At 46.2% G+C, this 25,080-nt stretch overlaps 2 protein-coding genes across 4 annotated transcripts in view; one reads left to right on the top strand and one right to left on the bottom strand.

Moving 5' to 3' along the window:
* The window catches only part of LOC119393567 (pyruvate dehydrogenase (acetyl-transferring) kinase, mitochondrial), a 57,386-nt gene that overhangs the window by 12,899 nt on the left and 19,407 nt on the right, over nucleotides 1-25,080 (bottom strand). Inside the window, exons 2-3 of the mRNA XM_037660669.2 lie at nucleotides 9,726-9,864; nucleotides 6,108-6,179 (exon numbers count right to left, since the gene is read on the bottom strand). Of these exons, the coding sequence (XP_037516597.1) occupies nucleotides 6,108-6,179; nucleotides 9,726-9,864 (211 nt within the window). The remainder of the gene's footprint in view (nucleotides 1-6,107; nucleotides 6,180-9,725; nucleotides 9,865-25,080) is intronic.
* LOC119393569 (uncharacterized) lies at nucleotides 2,407-5,085 on the top strand. Of its 3 annotated transcripts, none has more exons than XR_005183934.2 (5): nucleotides 2,407-2,644; nucleotides 2,738-2,853; nucleotides 3,393-3,615; nucleotides 4,087-4,314; nucleotides 4,426-5,085. XR_005183934.2 is itself a non-coding variant. In XM_037660674.2 (4 exons), the coding sequence occupies exons 1-4, from the start codon at nucleotides 2,443-2,445 to the stop codon at nucleotides 4,260-4,262; spliced, it is 717 nt and encodes a 238-aa protein (XP_037516602.1). In that variant the 5' UTR covers nucleotides 2,407-2,442; the 3' UTR covers nucleotides 4,263-5,085. The 3 variants fall into 3 exon arrangements, 1 of the variants encoding a protein (XP_037516602.1); XR_005183933.2 differs by having other exon boundaries at nucleotides 4,087-4,636; nucleotides 4,940-5,085; XM_037660674.2 differs by having other exon boundaries at nucleotides 4,087-5,085.

The raw sequence follows: 25,080 nt of genomic DNA, 5'->3' as shown, positions 1-25,080 counted from the left end.
TGTTAAGCATAATGAACACACTGAGCTTTGCAAAGCAGGTTTCAGGCTAGATGAACATCTCTTATTCTATGTACAAATGGGGTTGCAGGTGCCAGATAGCAACACAGTTTATTCTGACATTCAGGTATCTTAGGAATTTTAAGACACTAGGTATACGAAACTTATCACAGAGCAGTACAAACACAACTTAAAACAACAATACAAACAAAACTTCTCATCACACAGCAGTACAAACACAACTTAAAACAACAATGCAAACAAAACTTCTCATCACACAGCAATACCAACATAACTTTTAAATTTTTAGCTTATAGGGCCAGTAAACATCCCAGGACACTAAACTTCATATTTAGAGTACAATTGTGTCCTAGTGTGAAATGAGCATGGTAATGCAATAATTTTTTGAAATGGTGCGGAGTTGAAAACCTCGGTGTCTGGGTGCTGCGGTTTCTTGCTTTCACGACCCAAGCTAGCCCTAGCTGCCTCCCCCACATAGTGCTTTGCCTTTAATGATGAGGCACTACATCTGTGCCATAATCCATACTGGATGAAATCCTTTAAAGGGGGGATGAACCGCTTTTCCAAGTAATAATTGAATGACCTCAGGGTCGAAGTTTATTGCCTCGCAAATCCACTGCCACAAAAATTTCAAAGCGAGCGGAATTACAAGGGTTTGTTGTGCACTTTAAGCGCTTTCTCTTTTCTCTCGGCCATCCCGACAAGGTGCGTTGGAAGCTATAGGGAGGAATGGCACTGAGGAAATACATTATGTCAGCACACATCATGACCTAGAGCATGTTTGATGAAGCACGACTGCTTTTTCCTGTTGCAGTTCCCATGCACGAGTGTGACTATGTAATGTTAGCATATTATGGACAGCAGTGCCAGCATGTGGCAGCACCCTGTGGCAAGCAGCACATCTGATCGAAATGCCGCTCTTGATTTATGTTGGCTATAGGCCAATATCTATCTGTTGCCATCTGTTGTTTTACACCATACAGCAGGCATCCGAAAGTCCGAAGAAAGTGAGCACAGGCATCTATATATATGAAAAGAGGGCACCTGAGAAATTCGCAACATCGCATTCTGCTTTTCAAACTCTCCTTGCCGTGCACAGCTGCAAGATGTGGGTGAGATGTTTATAGCAGCGTCTATTATCCACAGGATGTCTTTTCACCAAGGGCTGGTACAGACCTGTTTAATACTTGCATGTAATCTTGCCAAGATTTATGAACATCAAAAAGCATGTACTAATAAAGGCCAAAGCATTTGACCGCAAAAAAAACACAAGATACTGTCTACCATAGTAAAAGTTCAATTGTGAAGAGAACAGCGATAGAAATGGTCAAGAAAAGTCAACTTTTGATTGCCCTACCACGTTAAACTCAAATTAGACTGACTACATTTGTCACTGACACCCAGTAATCAGTCTCTTTCAAACAAGTTTGGTACATCAGCAACATAGCAAACTCGTCCAACTTTCATGTGCACGCACACTCTGTCCACATCCTCCGGTAGAAGAACAACTTTTTTTCGCTATCACCATGTGCATAACTGAGACTTCGTGGGTCGCTCATACTTGCATCGTCGCGAGCCGAATCTGCAGTTTGGTCGGAATCGCTTGAGAGCGGACTCTCCTCGAAGTCGTACGTGTCGTCGGGATCAGGATTTCCATCGCTGTCACCGTGTGCATCACTGAGACTTCGAGTGTCGAACGCCGCTACTCCAGAACCACCGTTACCAGCTAAAGACTGAGGAATGTTCTTGCTAGAGCGTGGCTGGCTGGCAGATTGCGCCTCCGCCGCTTTTTGATATAGGCTCGTTGACCGAGGTACTACATAATGCGATCCAGGCTCCAAATAGCGCTTCCTTCTTTTTAATCGAGGCTGTGGTTGAGCTGAATCAATCTTTCGTCGAATTGAACGCGAACTTCAAATAGCGCGCTTCATGGAGTCCACGCAAAGTGAGGCCGCGATGAACAATCTAAGCGGGTCCAAGATGCATAGACCGAGGCTTCACATTCACACCCTGCTTGCCGTGCCTTGAAGATGGTGCGCGGCGCGGAAACGATGATAAACTATGATGTAACATCGGAGATAACGTGCAACGAAGTAGGGCTCCTCAGGTCACACTCGATTGCCATTATGGCCATCACGATGGCCATGATGATGATGATGATGCGACCAACGGACCAACGCGAGCGACACCAGGCTAGCCACCCTAACCAGGCGACACTATGTTCATTGTTGTTTATTTTTTATTTACGGTGAGTTAAAAAAAATACCGTGTAAACTTGTAAAAACATGAAGCAAATTTTCTTAGTTTTTTAAAAACGAAATTGCATTTTGTTGAGACCCACAAATGGTAGCGCCATCGTCATGAACAGCGCGTTGGTACGTATACGTTTTTGTTGTGTGTGTTGCTGAGTGGTAGCGCGCGTCCATGTGCATTTCTTCGGCGGCATGTTCGCGTACGTTCGTTTCCGCGACGACAACGAAAAGCGAATCGTCCCAGTGGCTGCATGTAAACACCTCAAGCCGAACGATACGAGCGATTTTAATCCTCGCAAATGGTACAAAGTCTTCTGGAAAGATGAAACACACTGCGACCACTACCACGTGCGCTCAAGTGATTAGGCTTTACGGTAAGTGCATGACCGCCTCTTTGTTTTCCAAATACAAAAACAAAGATGAGGAAGCAGTCATTCTGAAATTATCCACTCGTCATGTTTTTTTAGCTACCGAGGACGATGCAAGGAAGGCTACCGAAAAACGAACTTCCATTCCGCAAAGACCTGGCAGCGACTCCTCCTATAGCTGCAGTTCAAATGAAGTGGATGGATCGTTTGAAGAAGTAAGTGCAGTCAGTTGCAATCGCTCACATTGCAGCTGATGTGCTACTTTGCGGCCTAATTATTACCGACAGCCAATTTTGATCTGCACGTGGTGCCGTATCACACATGGTGCAGCGATGCTTTAATCAATGCCTCCTACGAGGCATTGCTCTGATATACCCCCCATTGGAGATATATCAGAACATCGCTGCTCCACTACCGCACGGACGTCGGTGCGGTCGTATTTGCTATTGCAGGTGGGGGTAAAGTTGCAATATGCCGAAGAGCTATTTATTTTATTCTTATATCTTTGTATGAGCGCAGCCTATAGTCATTTTTTCTGTACAAGTCACTGGTTCAGAATTATTTTTGCTAGCGCGGATGGGAGAGCTGACACAGACAAGCGCTTGTCCGAGTCAGCTCTCTCTCTTCGTGCATTCGTGTTTATTCCCGCGCTGTTGAAATTTCCTTCAAGACGCAAATACGCCCTGTTTTTAGTTGCGAACAAGCTATAAGCTGTGAAATTATAATGTTGGGTTAATTGTCTATTCACTTGCAGGAAACGCAGCGTCAAGCTGCTGTTAAACAGAAAATGAAGGATGTGAGCAGCCATTTTAAGAAGCAGCAGCGAGACCTCCTGTTTGGTGATGCTGAGGGAGGAAAAAAGACCGAGAAAGAACTTCTCAAAGAAGAAGTGAATATGCTGAAGGCCGAAAATTCAAAACTCTTGGACCGAATAAGAATGCTCGAAAAGGCCCTATGCAGCAAAATTTTCAAAACAGGTTTGATTATTATTTCCTTATAAACTATTGTCATGCACTGCTGCTAGTGTTGTATACATCAGTAAGTTGCACTTTTCTTATAGCGTACAATTTTGCTGAAAGCAGAATGCAATATAAGCTGATATATCATACGTAGAAGTGATGCGGGCATGTTTTTCTAATCACTTGTAAGTATGCTTCTCCATGCTGTCACAGCATGGTGCTCATATTAAAGAACACCAGATGGTCAAAATTTCTTGAGCCCTCCACTGCGGCGTCCCCCGTATCACATCATGGTTTTGAAATGTGACACCCAACCTATTATTGTACTTTCATAGCATATATCTCAACTGCATGCTCTATTTTATGTTATTTGGCCTTGCACACCCTGGTCTCTCTTCAGTCTGAGACCTAGGAAGCTACTGTGACAATTAAGGGTGCGATTAACTTTCTTTTGCTGCATACGTTTCTGCATACACTCTTTTATTGCAGAAAAAAAACCTCGTTCTGTGCGAGGGCTGCAGCCGCAAGCCAGAACAACAAGTTGCGCCTTTGCCATCGCCATGTGCTGCCACGGTGCAGCTGCCACGCACCACCACCATGCAGCCGCCGCGCACCGCTACCGTGCAGCCACTGCGTACCACCACAGCGATCCCGGGCAGCCCTGAAGTGGCCCACACAAGTGCGAGGGAGGCCGATTACGTGCCCACTGACGGAGAGGTATTGTAAAACTCTAGTGTGCTTTGTCTTAAAGGTATAATGCTTTGCTGTAATGAGAAAATGTGCATTGACATATTGTTGTGTGCACATCATCTTTAACTTGTTTTATAGGTGCATCTGGGCAAAGGGATCACCATTCCTGAGGGCCTGTACAGCCGCCTCATGAGCACAAAAAGCGAAACCCGCTTTGTTCGTGAGGCGGCCATTGCCATTTATTCAACGGCAGGCTTGGTTGGGTGGAGTGTAATTGGAACAGCCTCTAACCGGACAAAGGGAGAGGCAAAACCTCCCTTGGATAAAGAAAAATACGCTGTGCTTTCTGGTAGGGAAAATTTCCCAGTCTGACTGGAGTTTATGAAAGTAGTTGGCTGCATTTTTGTGCATAATAGTAAGATCAGCCGAGATTCCACTGCCAACTTGTGTTATAACTACTTACTAAGGCTTCAAGCCTCGTATTTTTGTCTACTGGAGCTGGACACTTATGCAAGTATCAACAAACTAATTAAAAAAAAACAGACTGATAGCACTCGTATTTATTTCCTTGTCATATTAACTCCTCTGTTTCGAGTGCATATAATTGTCACCTAAGAAGTGCCCATAATTTGCTTTGTTTTTGATCATGCAGATTTCTTCAACCATTTCTTGAAAAGCAATTTTCCAATTGGAGAGGTCGAGCAAAAGAAGAAGATACTAAATAAGGCGCTCGCAAACAAAATTAACGATTTGATGAAATCAAAAGATTCAGAAGTCAATGGAACATCAAATAAAAGATTTTGTTTGATTTCTGTGTTCATCTGTGTCCTGCTTGCTCTAATGCAGTGGCCCACCTGCCAGTCGGCTAAGCACCGATTCACTTGTGGGCTTATATGCAGTAGAATGGTACTAGACTGGTACACCCATAGACTGGTGCACCTATAGACTGATACACCTATACACTGGTACACCTATAGACCGATCCACCTATACACTGATACACTTATAGACTGATACAACTATAGACTGATACACCTGTCAATAAACTGATAGCCTATCAGTTTTTCTATCAGAATTTTTGCTAGGGCTCTGACAAAATGCTAAAACAAAAGGAAGCACATTTCTCAAGGTTGAGTATCGTGCTTCAGTGTGTAGGTGCAATGTGGATGCACTTCAGCGCAGATATGACATACTATAAATAAGCATTTGCCCATTCCCTCTATGTGTCACAACAAATACCAGAAAACATATAAAGAGGACTGCCTAAGTGACATGTTAGAAATTATGCTATCTACAGAATCCCCATTATGTGACTTATCCTCAAATGCCAAGAAGCCCTTTATGAGGAAAAAAAAAATAGCTCAGTCTATGAAGCTTTCAGAGCTAAATGTTGGAATGACAGAACTTGCTCATTGTGCACTTTAACATGGGATTCCTACATAGGCGTGCACACAGGGGGGGCAGGGGGGGGGGGCGCCCCCCCTAATCACCTAAGAGGGGGGGCACAAAATCTGCCCCATACATTGACTTAGTAGGGTGGGGGGCGCTGCGATGAACCTTCGCCCCCCCCCCCCCATATGGGGAACCCTGCGCACGCCTATGGATTCCTACATCGAAAAAAAGTAAAAATGCTACAAATGCACCAAAATTTTCGTGCGTACTGATAGTAAACACTCAATGAACATGGTGTTCAACCAAAGTGAACAGCCTGCATAGCAATTTATTTTGCAGGTGCACAGTTAAGTGAACATTTATCACCACTCAGTGACGCTGCATTAATCATCGTGCTGTGTGTGGAGTGAACTTTCGTAGCAACTCACTTTGTCATGGCTTTTTGATCGTCGCTCCCAGCATTTTCAAATTCCAGTATTTCCTGAAAGCTCCGTTCATACCTGCAAAGAACAATACCAGCGATACACAATGAATACTGTACACGGGCTGTCACAAAATGCTGACTACAGTATCATATATTTACAATTTTGGGAGCATTGTTCAGTGCTTTCATGCACTGCATGAAACTGTTGCTCGGTGAGATACAGGCTTATAGCAGCGAAGTGTGTCCTAAATCATCCAGCATAATGAAATGAAGACATGCTTCATTTCATGATCCTAAAAGAGCAAGCAACCGAGTTCATTATATTCTGCTATGATAACAATGGCCAGCATTATTGTAAAATTCTATTAAATTTTCCATTCCTTTTTTATCATGCATCATGCACAATGGTGAATAGTGAGAAGAATGAAAAGTAAAACAACTTATTAGAAAGTATGGCCCCTGAAGAGCATACACTACACAAAGAAAGGAGCCTTCTGTATGATGCATATTATATATATATATAATGTTTCGATAGTACAACCTTGCTGAGTACACCCTTGAATGGGCTGTGAGACGAGCTGCTTTTCTATTGTAGATGCATTACATAACAACAATCTTTTGGAAGAAAAAAAGGACATGTCTTTCAAGAACACAAGTAACCTTCCAATCCTGAATAAGAAAAATAAAGGACCGTACAGCAACTAGATCTGTCTAATATAAATAGTGGGGACAAGTGAAGGCATGAAGGATTTTTGTGTGTAACATTGTCTGTTATGTTTTGCCGCTCATAAGTTGATCGTGCAGAAGGGACGGCGCGGCACTGTACGTTATATACAAAGCTTCTTTCTCGCCTCTCTCTGCACGGTCTTTGACTGTGCAATTATCAATGAAAAGCAAACGGCTTCCTTTGAGCAGCTTGTCTCCCCCGTTGGCCCTCAGGGGTTGCGGTTAAGCAACCGCAGTGATGGAAGCGACATTTTGATTTTTGGAGCACATTCTGGAGCAGAAAAAATGCTAGTTTGGAGCAGCTATTGGCATTTTTGGAGCAGATGGCAAAATATTCCAAACTACTCCTGGAGTTTAAAGCATTATTTAAGCATCTCATAAGTATTAATTCTTATTATTGAACATATTGCACATACAGTTATCCCTGCAAATTGCAATAAACAAATAATTAAGCAGATGGGTGGCCACTGAACACTAAGTAAGATGAGCTATATGCTTAAATTTTTGGGTACTTGTGGCAGAAATAATATAAAACCAATAAAGCTAAGCCCCAAACCATAAAAGAAACCACAATCACGTACAGCAGTTTATAATTGGTAATAGAGGAAAGCAATCTATTATTTTCATAATTGACCAAAATAGCCTGCATTTAAAACTAAAAAAAAGACAACAACAAGAAACTAAGTGCAGATAGGTTGAAAAAACAGCCTTGCCATTTCTTGTGGCAAAAATGAGGCCGGAGCTGACAAAGTGACAAGTGTGACAATGCAACTACTTGTGGCATTGTTGATATGCTAGTATGGAGCTAGTACAGAAACTCCATACTAGCATACTACACATACTATACTCGCAGACTTTTCTTGGCAATGAAGGAAAGGCTATGAGGGCGGAGGTACTGCACATGTACTGCTCCACGAAGTAGTCCTGTTTGGCACGCGTTTAGAATTTAGTTTCAGTTTGTGAACCATCCGTATCTCCTGTGACGGCTGTTCGATTATTCGAGTGGCCATGGTCGAATAATGACATTGCATACTATTTGCTTCGTCTGCTTAGACAGCCATTTGTTAGTGAAATTTATCACAAGCTCCTTTGGCGAGTCATTGGGAAAGCTAGAGGGTGACAAGTGCTCAACTGAAGAAGAAGACGCTATTTTGATTGTGAGGTGCACGTAAAAGGTGCAACGTTTTCACACGTGCAAAAACATGAACTGACACTGCGTCAAGTAAAACAAATATAAATTTTATATCTCCTTGGTGCGTGCTGCGCCTCCTTTCAAACAGTGTCCCGTATAAAATAGAGCAATGTTGTTGTTTTTAATTCTCACGCAGAAAACGTGGACGCAATTGTGGGACTATATTCTTCAGTGGTAGCATACGCGTAGTTTGGCTCTGCAGCCTTTTCTTCATTGACAAGAAAAGTTGTCCACGAGTATACAATGATAGTAGACAGCTTGTTTTTTTCTTTAGTTCAGGCTCGCTGGATGATCATGTGCTTAAAGTTCATTGTTTTCAGTTTACCAAGACCATTTCGGAGCAGGTCCGGAGCAGTTACTAACAATAATTACGGTTTGGAGCAGCATGGAGCAGCATTTCTCTTTTGGAGCAGTTTGGAGCAATTGGAGCAGCACTTCCATCACTGCAACCGTCCTCTTCTCAGAGGTCGGCTTGGGGAAGAGCGGCCCGAACGCGTGGGAAGATGAGGCGGGCAAACATCTCCTGCTCTCCGCCGTCGCTCGAGGGGACACTTTAACAACCGACACGTGCTTTCGCAGCAATGCAAGGTCCGAATGCGAGAGAGGCACAAGGTCACGCAAATGCCTTTTGTTTCCCGGAACCGTTTAACGACCGGCCCCGTGGGTTCAACTCGATGAGTGTGGGACGATGGCGTGAATGCACCAGGGCTACAATACCGATGTATTTCGACCGTGAGAATCCCTGAAAGCGTGAGATAAGGAGAGGGAGAGCCATGATGGGAAAGAGTGCCAAAACGCCTGTCTACACTGTAAAGACAATGCTGTCGAGATTAGGGACAGCCCAGTAGGGAGTGGCTTAATCTGAGGGTAAACAGATTGGATAAGGGAATGTTGAGGCGAACCACCAGTGGACCCCCCCCCCCATTTTTTGTTTACCGCAAGGTACTAAAGACTGGATGGAATTCGTTTCCCTTCAGTCTAGGCTGTAATCACTTAACTGATCGATCAGTAAGACTCCGTACGACGCAGCTTTTGTCTGGGTCGTAACCACTTGGTGGTCGAACAGTGAGACTCTGTTCGTTGTATGTTGTAACAGTGCTCTAGGCTCTAACTTAAGAAAAGTTAAGTAGAAGAGTAAGCCGCTGTTGATGTCTATGTTATCATCAGTGTGCTTCGGCAAGCTGTACATATGAGTGTAAATATTTTGCTGCAATATACCTTCAAGTTTTTATTACCTCCAGCCTGCCTCCTGCTTCATCGACTTCATCTCCTTGATGGGACTTCAATCCACATCAAGGAGAAAACGAACAAAGAAAAACATAACTTTGTCTATGCAAACATTACATATATAATGCTATTTTATTACACATATGGCCAATGGCTGGTGCTCAGCAATGTTGCAGAACTCACCATCACAAGGCATTTTGTTGATAACGTAACATTGGGGCAAAAGAATACAAACGACTCTGTACCTCCATTTACCTGGCATAAATATATTCTAAATGGCAAACACAAATTCATCATTAGTTTTGGCAAATGAATGACAGCAAGATCGGCCAGAGCGTCCTTGCTAGCCTCAATGCAGAAGTCTTAATAACAATGCCCTTGTTGTCTACATAAATGCAGAAGTGAGGTGTGCTGTGGAGTCAAGCAAAGGACAAACAAAATATCTTTCAGGGAACATCCAAATCCTGCATCACTTACCAGCTTCTCACAAGTTCCACAGAAGGCATACTCAGCAAATTCTCTGGCAGTAGGTGAATCTCCTTCATTATGTTGGCCAACCGCACTGGCAGTTCTTTGCGCAGGAAGAGGAATGATGTCTTTTCGCAGGCATTTTCACCTGTGAAGACAGAAAGAGACGTTCAATCACATATATTTTTGGTTGAGCTGTAAGCACCATCGCTAGTTTGTAGAGAGCCAGTATCATATCACTTGCCTCAGAACACAGGTTGACGAAGCAAAGGCTCAAAAGCAATTGCAGTACATGCAGTTCATCACAAATTTGTCATCTGGAATTTGCTACACTCAGTTTAGACTTTTTAACTGTTCCCTTGGCATGATTGATGTACAACTGTACAGCTGCTAAGTCAATTAATTTAAAAGCAAGTCAACTAAAGGTAATATCCATGATAACACAGTGAACATTTTGCTGTTTCGTAGCTACCTTGCAAACAGAACAAATATCGTTGCTACAAAAAAATAAGATAACCAAACCATATGTTATGGTCATTGAACAGGACAATTAAAAAATCATCTGCTCCCCATCATTCTTATGATATGGATAATTCAATGACTCTAGGGCAAGATTGCACTTTCAGTAATTGTACTATTAAGCAATCCATACATACCCTTAAAAAACTATATATGCCCCATAATTCTCATAACTAATACTTTAATAATCCCGCTGGCTTTTAGGTGGTAGGCCACTCAAAAAATTTTTTTTCTAAGAGCAGCCCGCGTTGAAATAACTTTCTTAAAAACAAGCATGTCTTATTTAACTTACAGAGCCATTTATAGCGCAAAAAATTGATTATTGGTTTATTGGGAAGTAATCTTTGCCAAAAGTTGCATTAAAAGTGGTAGTGACGCCAGCTGTGATAAGTGACTAATGGGTGGCTTAAATTCAACTTAAATTGAGGACGACGCAGCGAGCGATGGAAAGGAAAATGATAGGTGTAACCTTAAGAGACAGGAAGAGAGCAGAGTGGGTCAGGGAGCAAACGGGGGTTAAGGATATCATAGTTGAAATTAAGAAGAAGAAATGGATATGGGCCGGCCACGTAGCACGTCGGCAGGATAACCGGTGGTCATTAAGGGTAACTGACTGGATTCCAAGGGATGGCAAACGCGTGAGGGGGAGACAAAAAATTAGGTGGGTAGATGAGATTAAGAAGTTTGCAGGTATAACGTGGCAGCAGAAAGTACAGGACCGGGTTGATTGGCGGAACATGGGAGAGGCCTTTGCCCTGCAGTGGGCGTAGACAGGCTGATGATGATGATGATGATGGGTGGCTTAATTAATAAAGCTTTGGCATTTGTGTAACTAAAGGTTGAAGCAATGCAATGAACTAGGATAAATATTATGGAGTAAATATCAAGGAAGTAATGTTAAAGAAACCAAGAAAGACTGGGAAAAAGAGCCAATTTAGACTGAAGGTGTTTGCAAAATCAGCAGTGAATTCAAAAATATTCCATAAATTTCTTTTATTCTAGTTCACTGCACAGATATATGGGGTGTCCCAGCTATCTTTAGCCAAGGGTTAAAAAATGCAATATTAAAGGCAGGCGAGTGCAATCAGTTGCAAATTGCTGACAGCCACCTTGTGCACTACAGAAATTTTTGTTTTGTAATTAACTAATTTGTTAATTAGGATTATTTAACTAAATTGCTAAATATTGAATTTAGGCAAGAAATGCTGCTTGCAAAGTTCGAGAGCGTCTTCAGAAACCCCAACTGCATTATTCGCTATAAAGAAAGTCTCAGATATACCATTTTTTCCAAGCTGCAAAGAGCCCGCGAAATACAAAAAGAACCACGTGACTAGCGCAATCGCGCGCCGCGAAAATGCTGCCCTCAGCCGTGGTTTGAGCGAACGAAATCAGCTGCGGCCGGGACTCGCCGTCTCCGTTCGTACGAGCCGTGATCGTATCACCGAGGTTTTACTGTATCATTAATATAGACGAAACAACGCTTACTTGCGAAACCAACGCAATGTGGTTTCGGTTTCGCTATACGAGCATGGGGTATGAAAAACTTGCTGTAACTCGCAAACTAATGTTGATCGGAGGATAATTTTTTTTTTGCAACATATTTTTGAATGTTTGGGCGTGCACAAAAAAAAAACTAAAAATCGACCTCGCGAAAGAAAATTTTTCGAAGGTGGCCTACCACCTTAAAAGGATCCTGTGTGTTTTATGGGAGGGTTTGAGTGTGTGCGTTGCCTTTTTTTTCTGTATGGAATGGTGCTAACGTTCGTAGTTAAAAGTGCTCCAAAGAATTCTTTTCGTTCCTTTCACGGGAATGGAAACGGTGTACACGTTGTCGATATGCAACGTTCCTGCCCAGCACCACGGAAAAGTCCGGCAGCTGAAGCCCTGTGGGCTTCAGCTGCCGGACTTACCTTTACTGTATATGTAATGACTGCGTTTGATATGTGTTTGCGCATAGCTCCAACGTACACGTTTATCTTGCGGTTCCAATTGCGCGGCGATGAAGCGTCACACGGGGAAAGAGTTATAAATGACGGAGGCTGCGATTAGAGTTACTGTATCAGTAACTCTAGCTGCGATATATACAGTATATAGAGTAACTAGAGTTACTGTATCAGTAACTCTAGCTGCGATATATACAGTATATAGAGTAACTCAAGCTGCGATTGGTCTGCGGCGCCGTCTGTAGTGCGCGAGGCCATGACGCGTACGATTCGCCTGGCTGACCTTCTAGCGCTCGGCAAACGCGGAAACCAGAGTCCCGAGCACGTACGTACACGCGTAGTCCGACGCAACCACCGCGACCGGTCGCGTTAGCCGGCCGCTTACGGGCGGTATCCAGGTCCGTAGCCAGGAATCTTTTTCGGGGGGGGGGGGGGGGGGCACTTGCTGAAAACCTTGACTATTTGAGAAAAACACCTATTTTTATTATTTATTTTTGGTCAAAACACCTACTTCAAAATTTCGGGGGGTGGGGGGGGGGGGCTTGGCACCGCTCTCCCCCCCCCCCTCTGGCTACGGGCCTGGCGCAATCATATATGCATTCTTCTCTGTGTGGCTACAGCTTCTGCACAGTCCACGCTTATTAAGACGAAAGCCTTAGATATGCCTCATCAAAAGCGAAAAGTGACCGTCGGCGTCAACACGAATGATGCGAAAAAATCATCATGCGTTGACGTAACACTATGACGCCACAGATCGCCAGAATTTGTGACGTCACATAATGACGTCATCACATCATATCGTCTGTTAGACACAATAATAATGAGAACTAACAGACAATAATGCCAAGGAAAGTATAGGGGATGTTATTTGGAGTAATTCGAATATAAATGTGAAGAAAGTAAAGTGAACGAAAAGATAACTTGCCGCCGAAGGTCGCAGGTTCGGTCCCTGCCGGCCGCAAGTTATCTTTTCGTCCACTTTACTTTCTTCACATTTATATCCGAATTACTCCAAATAACATCCCCTATACAGTTCTCATTATTATTGTGTCTAACAAAGAAAAACGAGCCCTTAAAGGTCATCTCCTTTCCTTCAATCATATCGTTTAGTAATATCGTCGCTTGGTCAAAGATGGGCCTATCCCGGAGGCACCGCGAAACCACGTGGTGTAAGAGCGTATATAGCCAGAAATTTCTCGCTGGGGGTGGGGTTTCAACCGTACTTTTTGTAGTTCGTGCGTTTGTATGTGTGCGCGTATTCAAAAGCATTCAAAATTGAAAATTTTCGGGAAGCTTACTCCCCCCCCCCCCCCCCCCCCCCCCGGCTACGCCAGTGAAAAAGGTGATGGCTTTCGCCTTCGAGTCGTCTTAGGCAAATGTATAATACCCTAGTATAACTTTTCCGCGCACGTCAGGGGCGTAGCTAGAGGGGGGGGGGGGGGTTCAACCCCCCTGCCCCAAAAATTTTTCGATTTTGCATGTGTACAGATACACGCACGCACGAATATAAAAAAAGAATGGTTGAACCCCCCCCCCCTGAAAAAAAGTTCTGGCTACGTTTCTGGTGCACGTCCTGTGAGGTTTACTTTTAAAGACGATAGTCTTTCTTGGGATACTTAAACGGAGAAATTTTGGTCACAAAGGAAAGTTTATTGAACCTGTAAACGCAAGCGCATGAGACTTTTTATAAACTAAATACTTATAAATTGCGTAACGCTAGACGCAATCTGTCTTTCTGTTTGTCGACACGTCACACGATTCAGCCACTCGGCCAAAGTTGAACCACTTGCCTAAGGGCCAGCCATCTTGAACGGCTGGCTAGGTTCACACTTGCGTACATTGTCGATCAAAAAGCAAACATTACGCATATCTGAGGCATAACATTACTAGGTAAGTATTATGTGGTGTGTTCCTTTAATAGAAAATGCATACAAACGTAATTCTAAAGACATTGCGCTGAAAATGCGACTGCGCTGAAACTTGCCTTCCTACGTGCCCTCTGCACGAGCTCATTGCTGTGTTTCGGTTTCGGTTCTGTATTGCACTGTACGAATGCCATGGGGCGCCGCTCTGGCATTCCTGTTTCACTCAGGCGAGGTGTATATAAAAGAGTGTGTGGAGAGTACTCGTTGAGTGCGGACGTTTCTTCTGCTTCAGCGCTTCGCGCCAAACCGCGTGTTCGGGCTGGCTGGCGTCCCCGCCGGTCGCGTTGGTCACCACCGGTCTTCGCCTGCTGCTGCGCCGGGACTACCAGCCCGCAACACAGCACTCATGTTTCCCGACGTATTGCCAGATGACGTCCATATCTCACGCAGCGCCTCTTCTATCGTCCTTAGACGACATTTGCAGCGAAGCACGCAGATACGCGGCCAATTTTTTGCTTGGCAATTCTTTGTTTTGTGGCATGCGTCGAGGCCGTTGACCATATTTGTGGCAGCACGATCCGCTTATCTGTGACTGAGCCATTGTGACAATCGTTTTCAAAACTATAGCGTGTCATCCTTGCTCTGCAGAATGTGGAAAATATTGAGACCTATCGGCCTATCCTACAGGCACCGTGCACTGACCACAGCCCGCTCATGACTGCGCGCGCGTTGCGTCCGTCTCCCTTCTTCAGCCACATCCCAATTTCGCTGCTTCCTCTCGATAGGCTGTGGGTAATGGCGTTGCTGTCGCATGTAGAAAGTGCGGCCACTTTTTTGCTCGCCGGAAACATGTGCATTCTTTTGAACCAGCTGACATATCTACAAACGTTGGTTCACATTTGTATTGCACGTATGATCGATCGAGGTTTGTTGTCAGTTTTGCCATCGACGCGACGAAACGCATGACGCACGAAGTCACATGGACGCCGGCTCGCACGTGCAAAGCATACCGCCGCATGGCTTCCTACGCGACGAGTACACGGGAGCAGAAAACACGTCCGCTAGACACCGCGTGCGGTTCCGCGGCCTTGGACACGAGGGTAGTTGCCAGCTAGCGGGTACGGGAACTCTCAAGCGCGCACGTAGCCAACGCCGCCGCCGCCTGCAGCACACTGACATGCGGCAACGATCGCCGAACGTACAAGGACTCCGGCGCTGGTCGGAAGCCCGGAACCCGCCACAAACAGCAGCAAGCGCGGAGTTGAGCGAGGTCGCTATTTTCGAAGTTTCGGGGGCCTAATCCCGAGACGTGGGGAGCGCGGAGGCAAAAGCGCAACGGCATGTAGTGGTTGGAAGACAAGCGCGATGAACGGCTCTGTATTAGTTGGCAAAGTGGAAGCCAAGAATGAAGAAACTTGAAGCAGTAATTGCGTATCAGTAACTGATGCAACAACGACAAAATATGTGCGAAAATAATTATGATAAAAAAAGAAATGCGACATCTGCTCGCTGCCTTCATAACTACTCGTTCTGTGGTTGCAGACGTCATAAGATGACGAGAGGCAAAAATTACGGGAAATTATAACAATAATTAGCTTTCTAATTAGGAGACAGGCGGTCGGGTCAGATTAGAGGACTGGATTCTTTCCTGCGAAGAGCCAACTGCCCCTTTGAGATTTCAAAAATACGGCCACCGGTAATTTTTTGCGAAATTCGACCAAATACAAAGGCTAAACCGAAATGCGCCGATAAGCGCAACTGCAATAACCTTATAGACGACCAGAATGACGACGATGTTTCCGATAATTGCAGTGGTGCCATTCTTCCGCAGGGGCGATGCCAGACTTTTCGGGGGAGGGGGGGTGGCGGGTTCAACTAACCATTATGTACGTTCGTGAGTCTGTATGTATATATAAACACATACTTAACGAATACGCTACGCAAGAAACACGATGACCAGAAGGAAACAACACACAAGCGCAAACTATCAACTGAATTTTGTTTGAAAAAACACTCATATTTGTACACTGAAAAAAAAGTCAGTTTCGCCGCAAAGGCGAAGCAGTGAATGCGATAGCAAGAAACTAATGCTATACGAAGTGAGGCTCGCCAATGGATACTCTCAGTTTGAACAGCGCTCCTGTTTGTTGCAAAGGCGGCCGAAGCAGCGAAGGAAACTAGCGTGCTTCAAGTGTCCAGCTGTGACACTTTATAGTTCGCGCTCATCTTCTGTTTGTTCGTTTAGCGGCGTCCCTTGAGCTCGAGTTACTTTCGTACGCTCCGTAACATGAGCGCGAACCCCCCCCATCACGGTGAAAGTACATCCCGCTTCCCCTCACCACGACAAAATCGCGCGAGCAGACAGCGGAAGGGCAAGGTTCTCCCTGCGCAAATATAAGAAGCGAGCGAGCTTGCCGACGACTTTTAAATGCGCCCGTCGCGCTCCTAGCGCCATCTCGCTGGTAATGAAGCAACGCTTATACGCGCCTGCCGTCTCTGAGTCCGTCGAGCGGTAAAAGGTGTGTATATAACGCTCGCCGTTAGCTACGTGGAGGATCTGCGTTCGTGGCGCAGTGGTTAGCGCCACTCGCTGCGGAGCAAGAGGTCCCTGGTTCGATTCCGCGCTTCGGAAGCATTTTCTGAATTATTTTTCTTTGGGGATTTTATATATATAAATATACATACTTATACGTATACGGTGCATGGCGACGGCAAAATCCAGCCGAGACTGTCCATATAATTGCTATGGCAATAAAATTGATATCACCATCATCACATCATGAAGCCTCTAGCGCAAAATTATATATAAGCAAGGTTGCAAAATATGCAAAATTACACATAAAAAATGAAGAATTTCTGGAGGGGGGGGGGGGGGAGGGGCGACGGGTTTTGATAGTTTTTTCCGCATTCGCCGACCTACGTGCGCCATGAGTGCTATTATGGCAAGTATAGCTACGGTTCATTGATATAACGATGCTCGCACATTCTGGGCGTCTCGGAAGAGTATGGCAGTTGCGTTCTTTGGCGCTTCGGTGCCATCAGCCAATTATCGCGGTGGCTTCGGTTCCTTCAACAAGGGCTGAAAGTATAGGCGAAGGTATACATGGCGTTAAGTCAACCCTATACCGTGACTGCGCGCATTCCACAACCGTGCAGGTGCTGAGAAACAAGTCGTAGAGCAGTGACCCGACCGATAACATTCAGCGTTTTTTTTCTCCCCCCATATCTCTGAGCGAAAGAACTGCTTATCGAGCCGGTCGCAGGGACAAGCGCGAGGTTCATATCGCGCTGACGCTGGCTCTTGATAACGCGAACGGTGCCCTACCGCCGTTGATTAGACGGCGTCCACGTCGACGGGTTCGGTTCAATGTTGATATGGGTCGTCGGTGACTCACACGCTGCGTGATGACTTCCACGCGGCTCGCAGTCACGGTGCAAGAGAGCATACACTCTACACCCTTAAGAAACCGAGTATCTGGGGAGTATTTCTGCCACGGAACAATAATCGAAACTTGGCTCCGGCCACTTTCCTATATAAGAATGCTTTAAGAAAAATCCGAGTATTCGGGGAGTATTTCTGCCACACCACTACACTCTAAGAAAAATCCGAGTATTTGGGGAGTATTTCTGCCACACAACTATACTCGGGGACAATTTTCTGTGGCAATGCAGGGAAAGCTACGGGGGCGGAGCGTCTGCACATGTACTGCTACGCGAAGTAGTCCGGCTTGGCGCGCGTCTCGTAACGCCGTGGAAAGTGATGGCTAGCGTTGCATTTCGACGCAAACGCTGCTTAGCGTCTAAAGTACGGGTAAAAGGCGCGAATTTTTCAAGCATGCAAAAACGCAGTGACAACGTATAAAGTAAAAGAAATACAAATATCTCGCTTGTGTGCGCTGCGTTCTGTCTCAAAAAGCTACATGTAGAAAATGAAGGAGTATTTTATATATCTCACGCAGAAAATACGGACGCAATTGTGGGACTACATTCATTAGCGGTAGGATACGTGCATTGTGGCTCTGTAGCTTTCCCTTCATTGCCACAGAAAGTTGTCCCCGAGTATACACTAATAAAAAATCGAGTGTTTGGGGAGTGTTTCTGCTACACAGCAATAATCGTCCTCCACCTCACGTACTTTCCTCGCGTTATCACCGCGGTCCCGGCACTTCCCGGTCACGGACGGCGCGCGCGTTGTAAGCGTGACATAGCATTCTTGATAGAAAAGTGACGAGAGCCGGGTTTTCAAGAAAGGAAACGCGAGCAAGCTTATTGTTGTGCGGCAGAAATACTCCCCGAATACTCGAATTTTTCTTAGGGCCCGCGGCTCATGCTAGCGGCACGGCAGCTCGCCGTTTGACGTTCTCAGGCTGCCCTGCGCAAACGGTTTCGTTCGCGCGCGCACGTCAGCCGTTCTTTGCCGTTCGGAGAATAGGTCCGAGACCCATTTTCTCGCCGTTCTCCGTCTGCCGGAGAGCGACATGGCCAATCAGTGACGGAGTAGCGGTTGCCATGACTACGGCGCGCCGCGTCGTCTGCTTTCGGCTTCCCGCGCCGTGTGCGTCTGCCGCGGGACGCTTCGAGCTGCTTGCTTTCTGCTCCGCGTTTCAGAATGACATAGCACATTATCAGAATGACATAGCACACTTGATAGGAAAGTAGCGAGAGCACAGTTTTCGAGAATGGAAGCGCAAGCAAGCCTTGATGACGATTGTTGTTGTGTGACAGACGGACTCCCCAAATACTTCCGTCTGCCTATGAGCGTGTACTCTGCGCACTCTTAGGAAATTGCACTGTCCTGCTACCGTGCCCCTGGGAGGAGAGCCAAGCGGCGCGTACCTATCACGCCTTTCCCGAGTCCGCCGAGGGAGCACGCCACGTTCCACTGCCGAGGTCACAGTCCTTTTCTCTTTTTCCGTCTTTCTATCCAGTGGCGGCACGCACTCTGCAATGGCTGACGAACTTAAAGGACCCCTGACACCGAATTTGGAAACTCGAGATGCTTGTGTTGTTTGATAGTCCTGCTTGCGGGGGCACTTCTGACCGATTATGAGTGACGAGCGTTGCCTTTAAGATATTTTAATTTGGTTTTAAAGTAAGCCTGAGTGCTCATCTGAATTTCGAAGTCCTATCAACATAACCACTAGTATGACGTAGACGTAGGCCCCTTGGGACGTTGCAGAGGTAAAGCAAGTGTTGTCGACGTCACGGACAGAAATATGCGCGGTGCATGCACTGTGGTCTATTGCGAAGCATGTTTGCTTTCCCACCTTCTCCTTCTTCGGTACGTGTCGGCAGGCAGCGTGAGCTCTCCGTGTGTGTGTTCTCCAACTGGCAGTTCAACAAGCGCGTGGCTGACGTCACCCAATACTGAGCGCACGTCATCACGCGTGCCCCAAGGCGCGACCGCCGCGGCGCGGCGCTAGTTTCTTATCCTCTTTCGGCGCGCGTTTTGAACCTACACTAAAATGACCACAATTAACGCTGCTAGGATTATTTAGACATCACGTTGGAGGATTTACGGTGTCATTCCGTGATTACAAGACATAGACCTACTTATTACAAGGTAAATGTCCCAAACAAGAAATCGGCTGTCAGGGGCCCATTAATTCACATTCCACGGTTAGTGACGTTCCAAGTATATAGTGCGTAACGTGAACACACACACACACACTCTCTCTCTCTGGAAGCGAGACCTTCTCGAAAAGGGCGCACGCTTTCCAGCTTGAAATTGCGACCAATTTCCGAGAAACGGTGCAAGCACGATCGCCATTACCTCATCCAGATAATTGTGCTATGCTTTAAGAGCAAATGAGTGTTCAATAATTACAAGGGTGGCGCAGTGGTGCCATCAAAGCGCACATAGACTGCGTAAATACCAATGCGACTATGCTCGGCCAGGAATGAAGAGCAAGCGACCTCTCTTTAGCTCTGCGAAACGGCGTTGGGTGTCGCACTAACCGCGCCAGACAACGCATTTCTAAGCTTCTGGGAAAGAGTATGCGCAGAACAGACACTCCCGAAGCCGAGATACGCAGGACAGGCGCTAACTTCCAGCTATCAAAAGTTACGCGCCATCTTGTCTAGTACCAAGCTTTTGTTAAACATCTACAAGCCCATGCAGCAAACTGGATTGGCTATATGTAAAACCAGAAACGATAATAATAAAAAAAACGATAACAACACGCAACGTAAAATGAGCAATATATGCTTAGGCTCTTCCGTAAACAGTGCAGTGAGAGCTTTAAGGAAAGCCACCAACACGAGATACGAATGAACACGGACACACACAAAAGATAAACATTTGACGGAAGAAAATACGCGCACACACGGAGAGAGACGTGGGGAACGTCGCGTAGGTCCCGAGCGAAACAGCATAAGCATAAAAAAAAAAATTATCAGAGCCAAACATCCGCGCGCGCCTCCCTCCGTCCCTAGAGCGCCCCAAATGAGGTCCTCCGAACAAGTATTACAACCTAAACAGTACGGCTACCTAGAGATCAGCGCAGCTACCGTTATTGATCGTCGACGCGCGCCTTGCTCGAAAGAAGCGACGTGCTATACTGGGTTTCGGAGAAAGCAGTCTTGACGCACACGCACGCTGTGTCTGCTCGCCCGAGAGTAGACGCATGAGTGTGGTTTCGCTGACTACTGCGGCTGCCATGGCGACGGTCCAAACGTCGAGTCCGCGGCATCCCGACGTCACGATGACGCAAGCAACGGATGGATGTTGACAAATGCGGCTGACAGCGAATGGTGTTCCACCGCGTTGCCTCATTCGTGGGATTTCCGGCGTATCATTTTTAGTGCTCTCCAGATACCCGCGATAAGAAAGATTAAAGCGTCTACGAAAACACTCGCGCCTTTTGTTCCGCGTAGTACGCGACATCCGAGGGATCGCGGCAGGCAAGTGAGAGAAATCAATACCTTTATCGGAATACATTCGCGCGCACTATATTGTTGCTGTCTGTTCAGACAAGAGGTTCAAACGTCTTCGTGAAAGTGAAAGCCGCACTCTTCATCCAGATGCCGCATTACTAAGCTTCACCTGCACCTACCGCAACGGAATACAGCCATGTATGCAAAGCGACCGAACAAACTGAGTAGCATTTGTAACCGAGGGCGTATAACAAGGATTTTAGCCGGGACTTTTATTTCAAAAAGAGGGAAGGAAAGAGGGGGAATTGGGGGGGGGGGGGATTGAAGTTGGACTGACTGTGCGCGGAGTGAGGTCCACATAATAGAGGTGTCATTGTTGCGATATCACACACGTATAAGCTTGTTTACGCAAGGTTCATTCAAACAGTATACTGCATGTCTAGAACAAAACACAGCCTTTAATTAGGGCTGCTAATTGGTATGCGACCTGGGGGGAGCGACGCCCTCCTCTCTTTCTCTTTGCTTTCGTTTTACCAACGCCTCTGCTCCCAGATGCATGCATATGTTATATACAATAAGCGTATTCTTTCTTTGCTGGGTGCAGGGGGATTGGAGCAGTGGAGGACGTTGTCTGAAATAACCCCTTCACCAAGCGCTACACCAATGCCTGCAATAGTCCAAGACGGTGGCGCCTAGGAATAAAAAATAAGATCTTCCTGTATGCCCTTTCACAGTGCTACTCTTCCGATTGATTCTCATATTCGTGATTGTTTCGTTAAGTTTGCCAAGAAATTCGTGATACAGTACGGAAACACCAGTTGTGTCAATCGCCCGCCCTCGATAGATTGATATCTTCCCGGCAGCAAAGCACAAACAATAGGCGTGAGTGGGGCGCCACCATCTTGGCCGGCATCCAATTGCACAAGCACGCAGGGGGCAGCGGGAGAGGAGGACCAGGAACGTGACAAAATGGCGGCGGCCTTGACTTAACGGTTCACTTATCCTCGCGGTGACGCACCGGAGCGCAATGCACAAACAACAATAAGAAAGGCGAAACTGCCAGGAAGCAGCTTCGCCCATGTTTCCGAGACCGTTCTTTACATCTTCTTCGGCTATATAGACACCCCGTTTTCGCACAGTAGCTGAAGCCAACTGCATGACGTCAGTGGCGGCAGTTTCCGTTCCCGGCGTTTAACGCCGTTAACTAACTTAGCTAGCTACAACTAAACGCGCCTGCGGAAAACGAGCTGGCCGCCTCGATATCGTATTGCTCATTCCTCACGCTCCTTTTTCACTTTCACAGCACGGCGACAGTGTCTCACATTGTATCGCCTGACACGAGGGAGAGGGCTCCGACGGAAAGCAGATCGCAGCCAGTAAAATAAACTTCACTGCAGGTAAAAAAAAACAAAACAGTTTCAATTGTAAGCGCTGTCTAGTCTGTACGCGAGCTATGAACTTGATTCAAACTATGAGACAAGTGGATCGGTTGAATGCAACATTCTGACATTGTTTCGTAGCATCAATGAGATCCCGCGTGATAGAATGCGTTAAATTTAAAATTCGAATTCGTCACGAGTCAGAATAAAGAGGCAAGTAAACACGTCATGGGATCTCTTCCTGTACCGCGACGCCAGCGCCCGATTTCACGTTCACTAAACAAACGAGAGTGGCGAGAGGAAATCGGCGTACACGTGGGACTCGATTCGAGGGAGACGATCAAATTGCTTCCGGCGCCAAAAATAAGCGCGGAGAACCTGTCTCCAAAATATGAGGAAGGAAAGCGATAATCAATTCTCGACAGGTGGCGCCAGACTCGCCGAAGGTACATATTCTAGTGCACTATCTTGAAATCCTAGGCGATGAAAGCCGGATATAAAAGCAAGGAAGATCGTCCCGAAGAACTAAATGAAATTGCCGATTTTTTTCGTTCAAAAGAACATCACACCAACCTCTGTAATTCAACGATAAACGTACCCACTAACAATTAATGGAACGAAGAAAAAATAAAATGCCAGCACATAACCGTGAAAGGTGGTCGTGCTATATACACTAAGCCGTATATTCGAGGAGTCTTTCTGTCCCACAAAAATAAAATCGTCATCTATTATACCGAGTGCTTTCATTGCGTTGTCGCCGCGCGTGGTTTTCGAGAAAGGAAATCGGAAGAAAGCCAGATGAAAACTTGTAGCGGGGCGAGTTGGTTCGTACTTCAAAGAAAAAACTGGTAAACGCTAAATGATAAACAGGGGCACAGCATAAGACAAACACGCAGTGGCGCGAACTTTAAATTGACATTTATTTTTCGTCACTCCTCAGTTGAAAGTTTGCACTCGCCCGCGCTTGTCTTACTGTGCCCCTGTTCACCATTTAGCACATACCGGCTTTATCCTTGAAGCTGGCGTCGCCGGGGAGGGATGGTTTAAGCCCCCCCCCCCCCCCCCCCCATCCCCCAGAAGTTTTTCAGTTTTGCATGTGTATATATACACGTACCTATACAAACGCACGCACGAACATACATAAAGTATGGTAGACACCGCCCCCCGCCCCCACCTCGAAAAAAATATTCCTGTATACGCTCCTGCGAGATTACTGTGGCGTGACGGAAAGACTCCCCGAATACACTTGTTCGGCTTAGGGAGTACAATCCTGATTATGAACGGAAATGCGAAAATACACCCTCTCGGCGTATATAAGTAAACAAAGCAGGGCGACGGCGAGATGCGAAAACACGCGACGTAGTGGGAGAGAGGCGTTGAATATCGCGGCTCGGTGCACGTGGGCATGATGCGAACGTGACCCCATCTGGGATGTGCGATGGGAGGGATGCCATCGGGGTCGCGGCGACGGCGGTCGCGTGACGTCAGCGAACGACTACGTCACACTAGAAGACCTGGCATGGAGCCGGCCGTGGCCGGATAGGACACTTGGCGGCGAGGTGCGGCATGCAGCTGCCACGTGCCGCGAGCGCGTGGTAAAAAAACAAAAACAAAACTCAAGGTGGACGAGACAGACAGAGAGAAAGGGAGGGAGGCAGACCGGCTCGTTGGCCCTTTGACAACTGAGAGAGCTCGCCTAATTGTTGCACGCACAAAGGAAATGAGAAAGAAAGGTGAAAAGTGCACTTGTCGGATGCATGGAAAAGTGGGGCTCGCGTCGTACAGTGTTCCCCAGGAGCTCTGTCAAAGAAGGTTCGAACGGGAAAAGAAGGCACGGCTTAAATCGCTGATGTGAACAGATGCACAGAAATAAAAAATTCAGGGGGTAGCAGAAAACAACAAGAAAGAAACAGGTTGGAGCAACGAAACAGTGCGCCAGCGTGACATCTTCACTGCTGTTGCTTAGTTAATTTGTTCTGTTTGTCTGCCTCATTCTGCTAATCACTGTAGGTAGCGCGATACTAGGACAAAAGCAAAGAGGACAAACCACAAGTTTTTTTTGTCCTTTTTGTATCTATCCTTAGAAAAGTTTCGCGCTACCTACGATGTTGGATCATTACAAATTCGTTCGATCAAATTGTCTGCCCCCTTACAACTGTCGCCACAGTGATTCTGATATTCTTCTGTCCCCTGTCCCCCCTCCCCAGTGTAGAGTAGCAGGCCAGAGCAAACTATAGCTCAGGCCGACCTCTCTGCCTTTCTGTAAATAAATTCTCTCTCTTCTTCTTCTTCTGTTCCCTTCCGTCGATTTCACTAGACTTTTTTGTTGACATGCAACTGAATAACATGCGCTATTTCAGCAAGGACCATTCTGCTCTCTCCCTCCTTTTCCCCGGCAGGTTCTGACGAAAAAAAAAAATAAAGCAAGCGAACAGGAGTCTCGGGACTTTACACAGTCTGCGACAGAATGGCCAAACGCTTGCATATTCTATACCGTTCGGAATTCGTGAGCGCTGTCCCTCGCCAAAGGCTTCCCAAAAGCGTACGACCGCGTACGGCGCACGCAATCGCACTGATCGCACACAGTCGGCTCGTTTACGAGCAATGAATGGTATAAGAGAGAGTTATAAGCTTTGCACTAGTGGCGCCAAGCCTGAAGGAAGAGTGGGGCCGGGCGGCCTTCCTTCTCTTTATTTTTTTTCTCTCTCTTTCTGTTTTTGTATCTCTTTTTTGTATCTGTTTCTTTATACTTCTTTCTTTCTCTCTCTATCGATTTCTTTCT

Source organism: Rhipicephalus sanguineus, chromosome 5, assembly GCF_013339695.2.
Source record: "Rhipicephalus sanguineus isolate Rsan-2018 chromosome 5, BIME_Rsan_1.4, whole genome shotgun sequence".
Lineage (NCBI taxonomy): Eukaryota > Metazoa > Arthropoda > Arachnida > Ixodida > Ixodidae > Rhipicephalus > Rhipicephalus sanguineus.
This window is presented reverse-complemented; position numbering and strand designations above follow the sequence as displayed.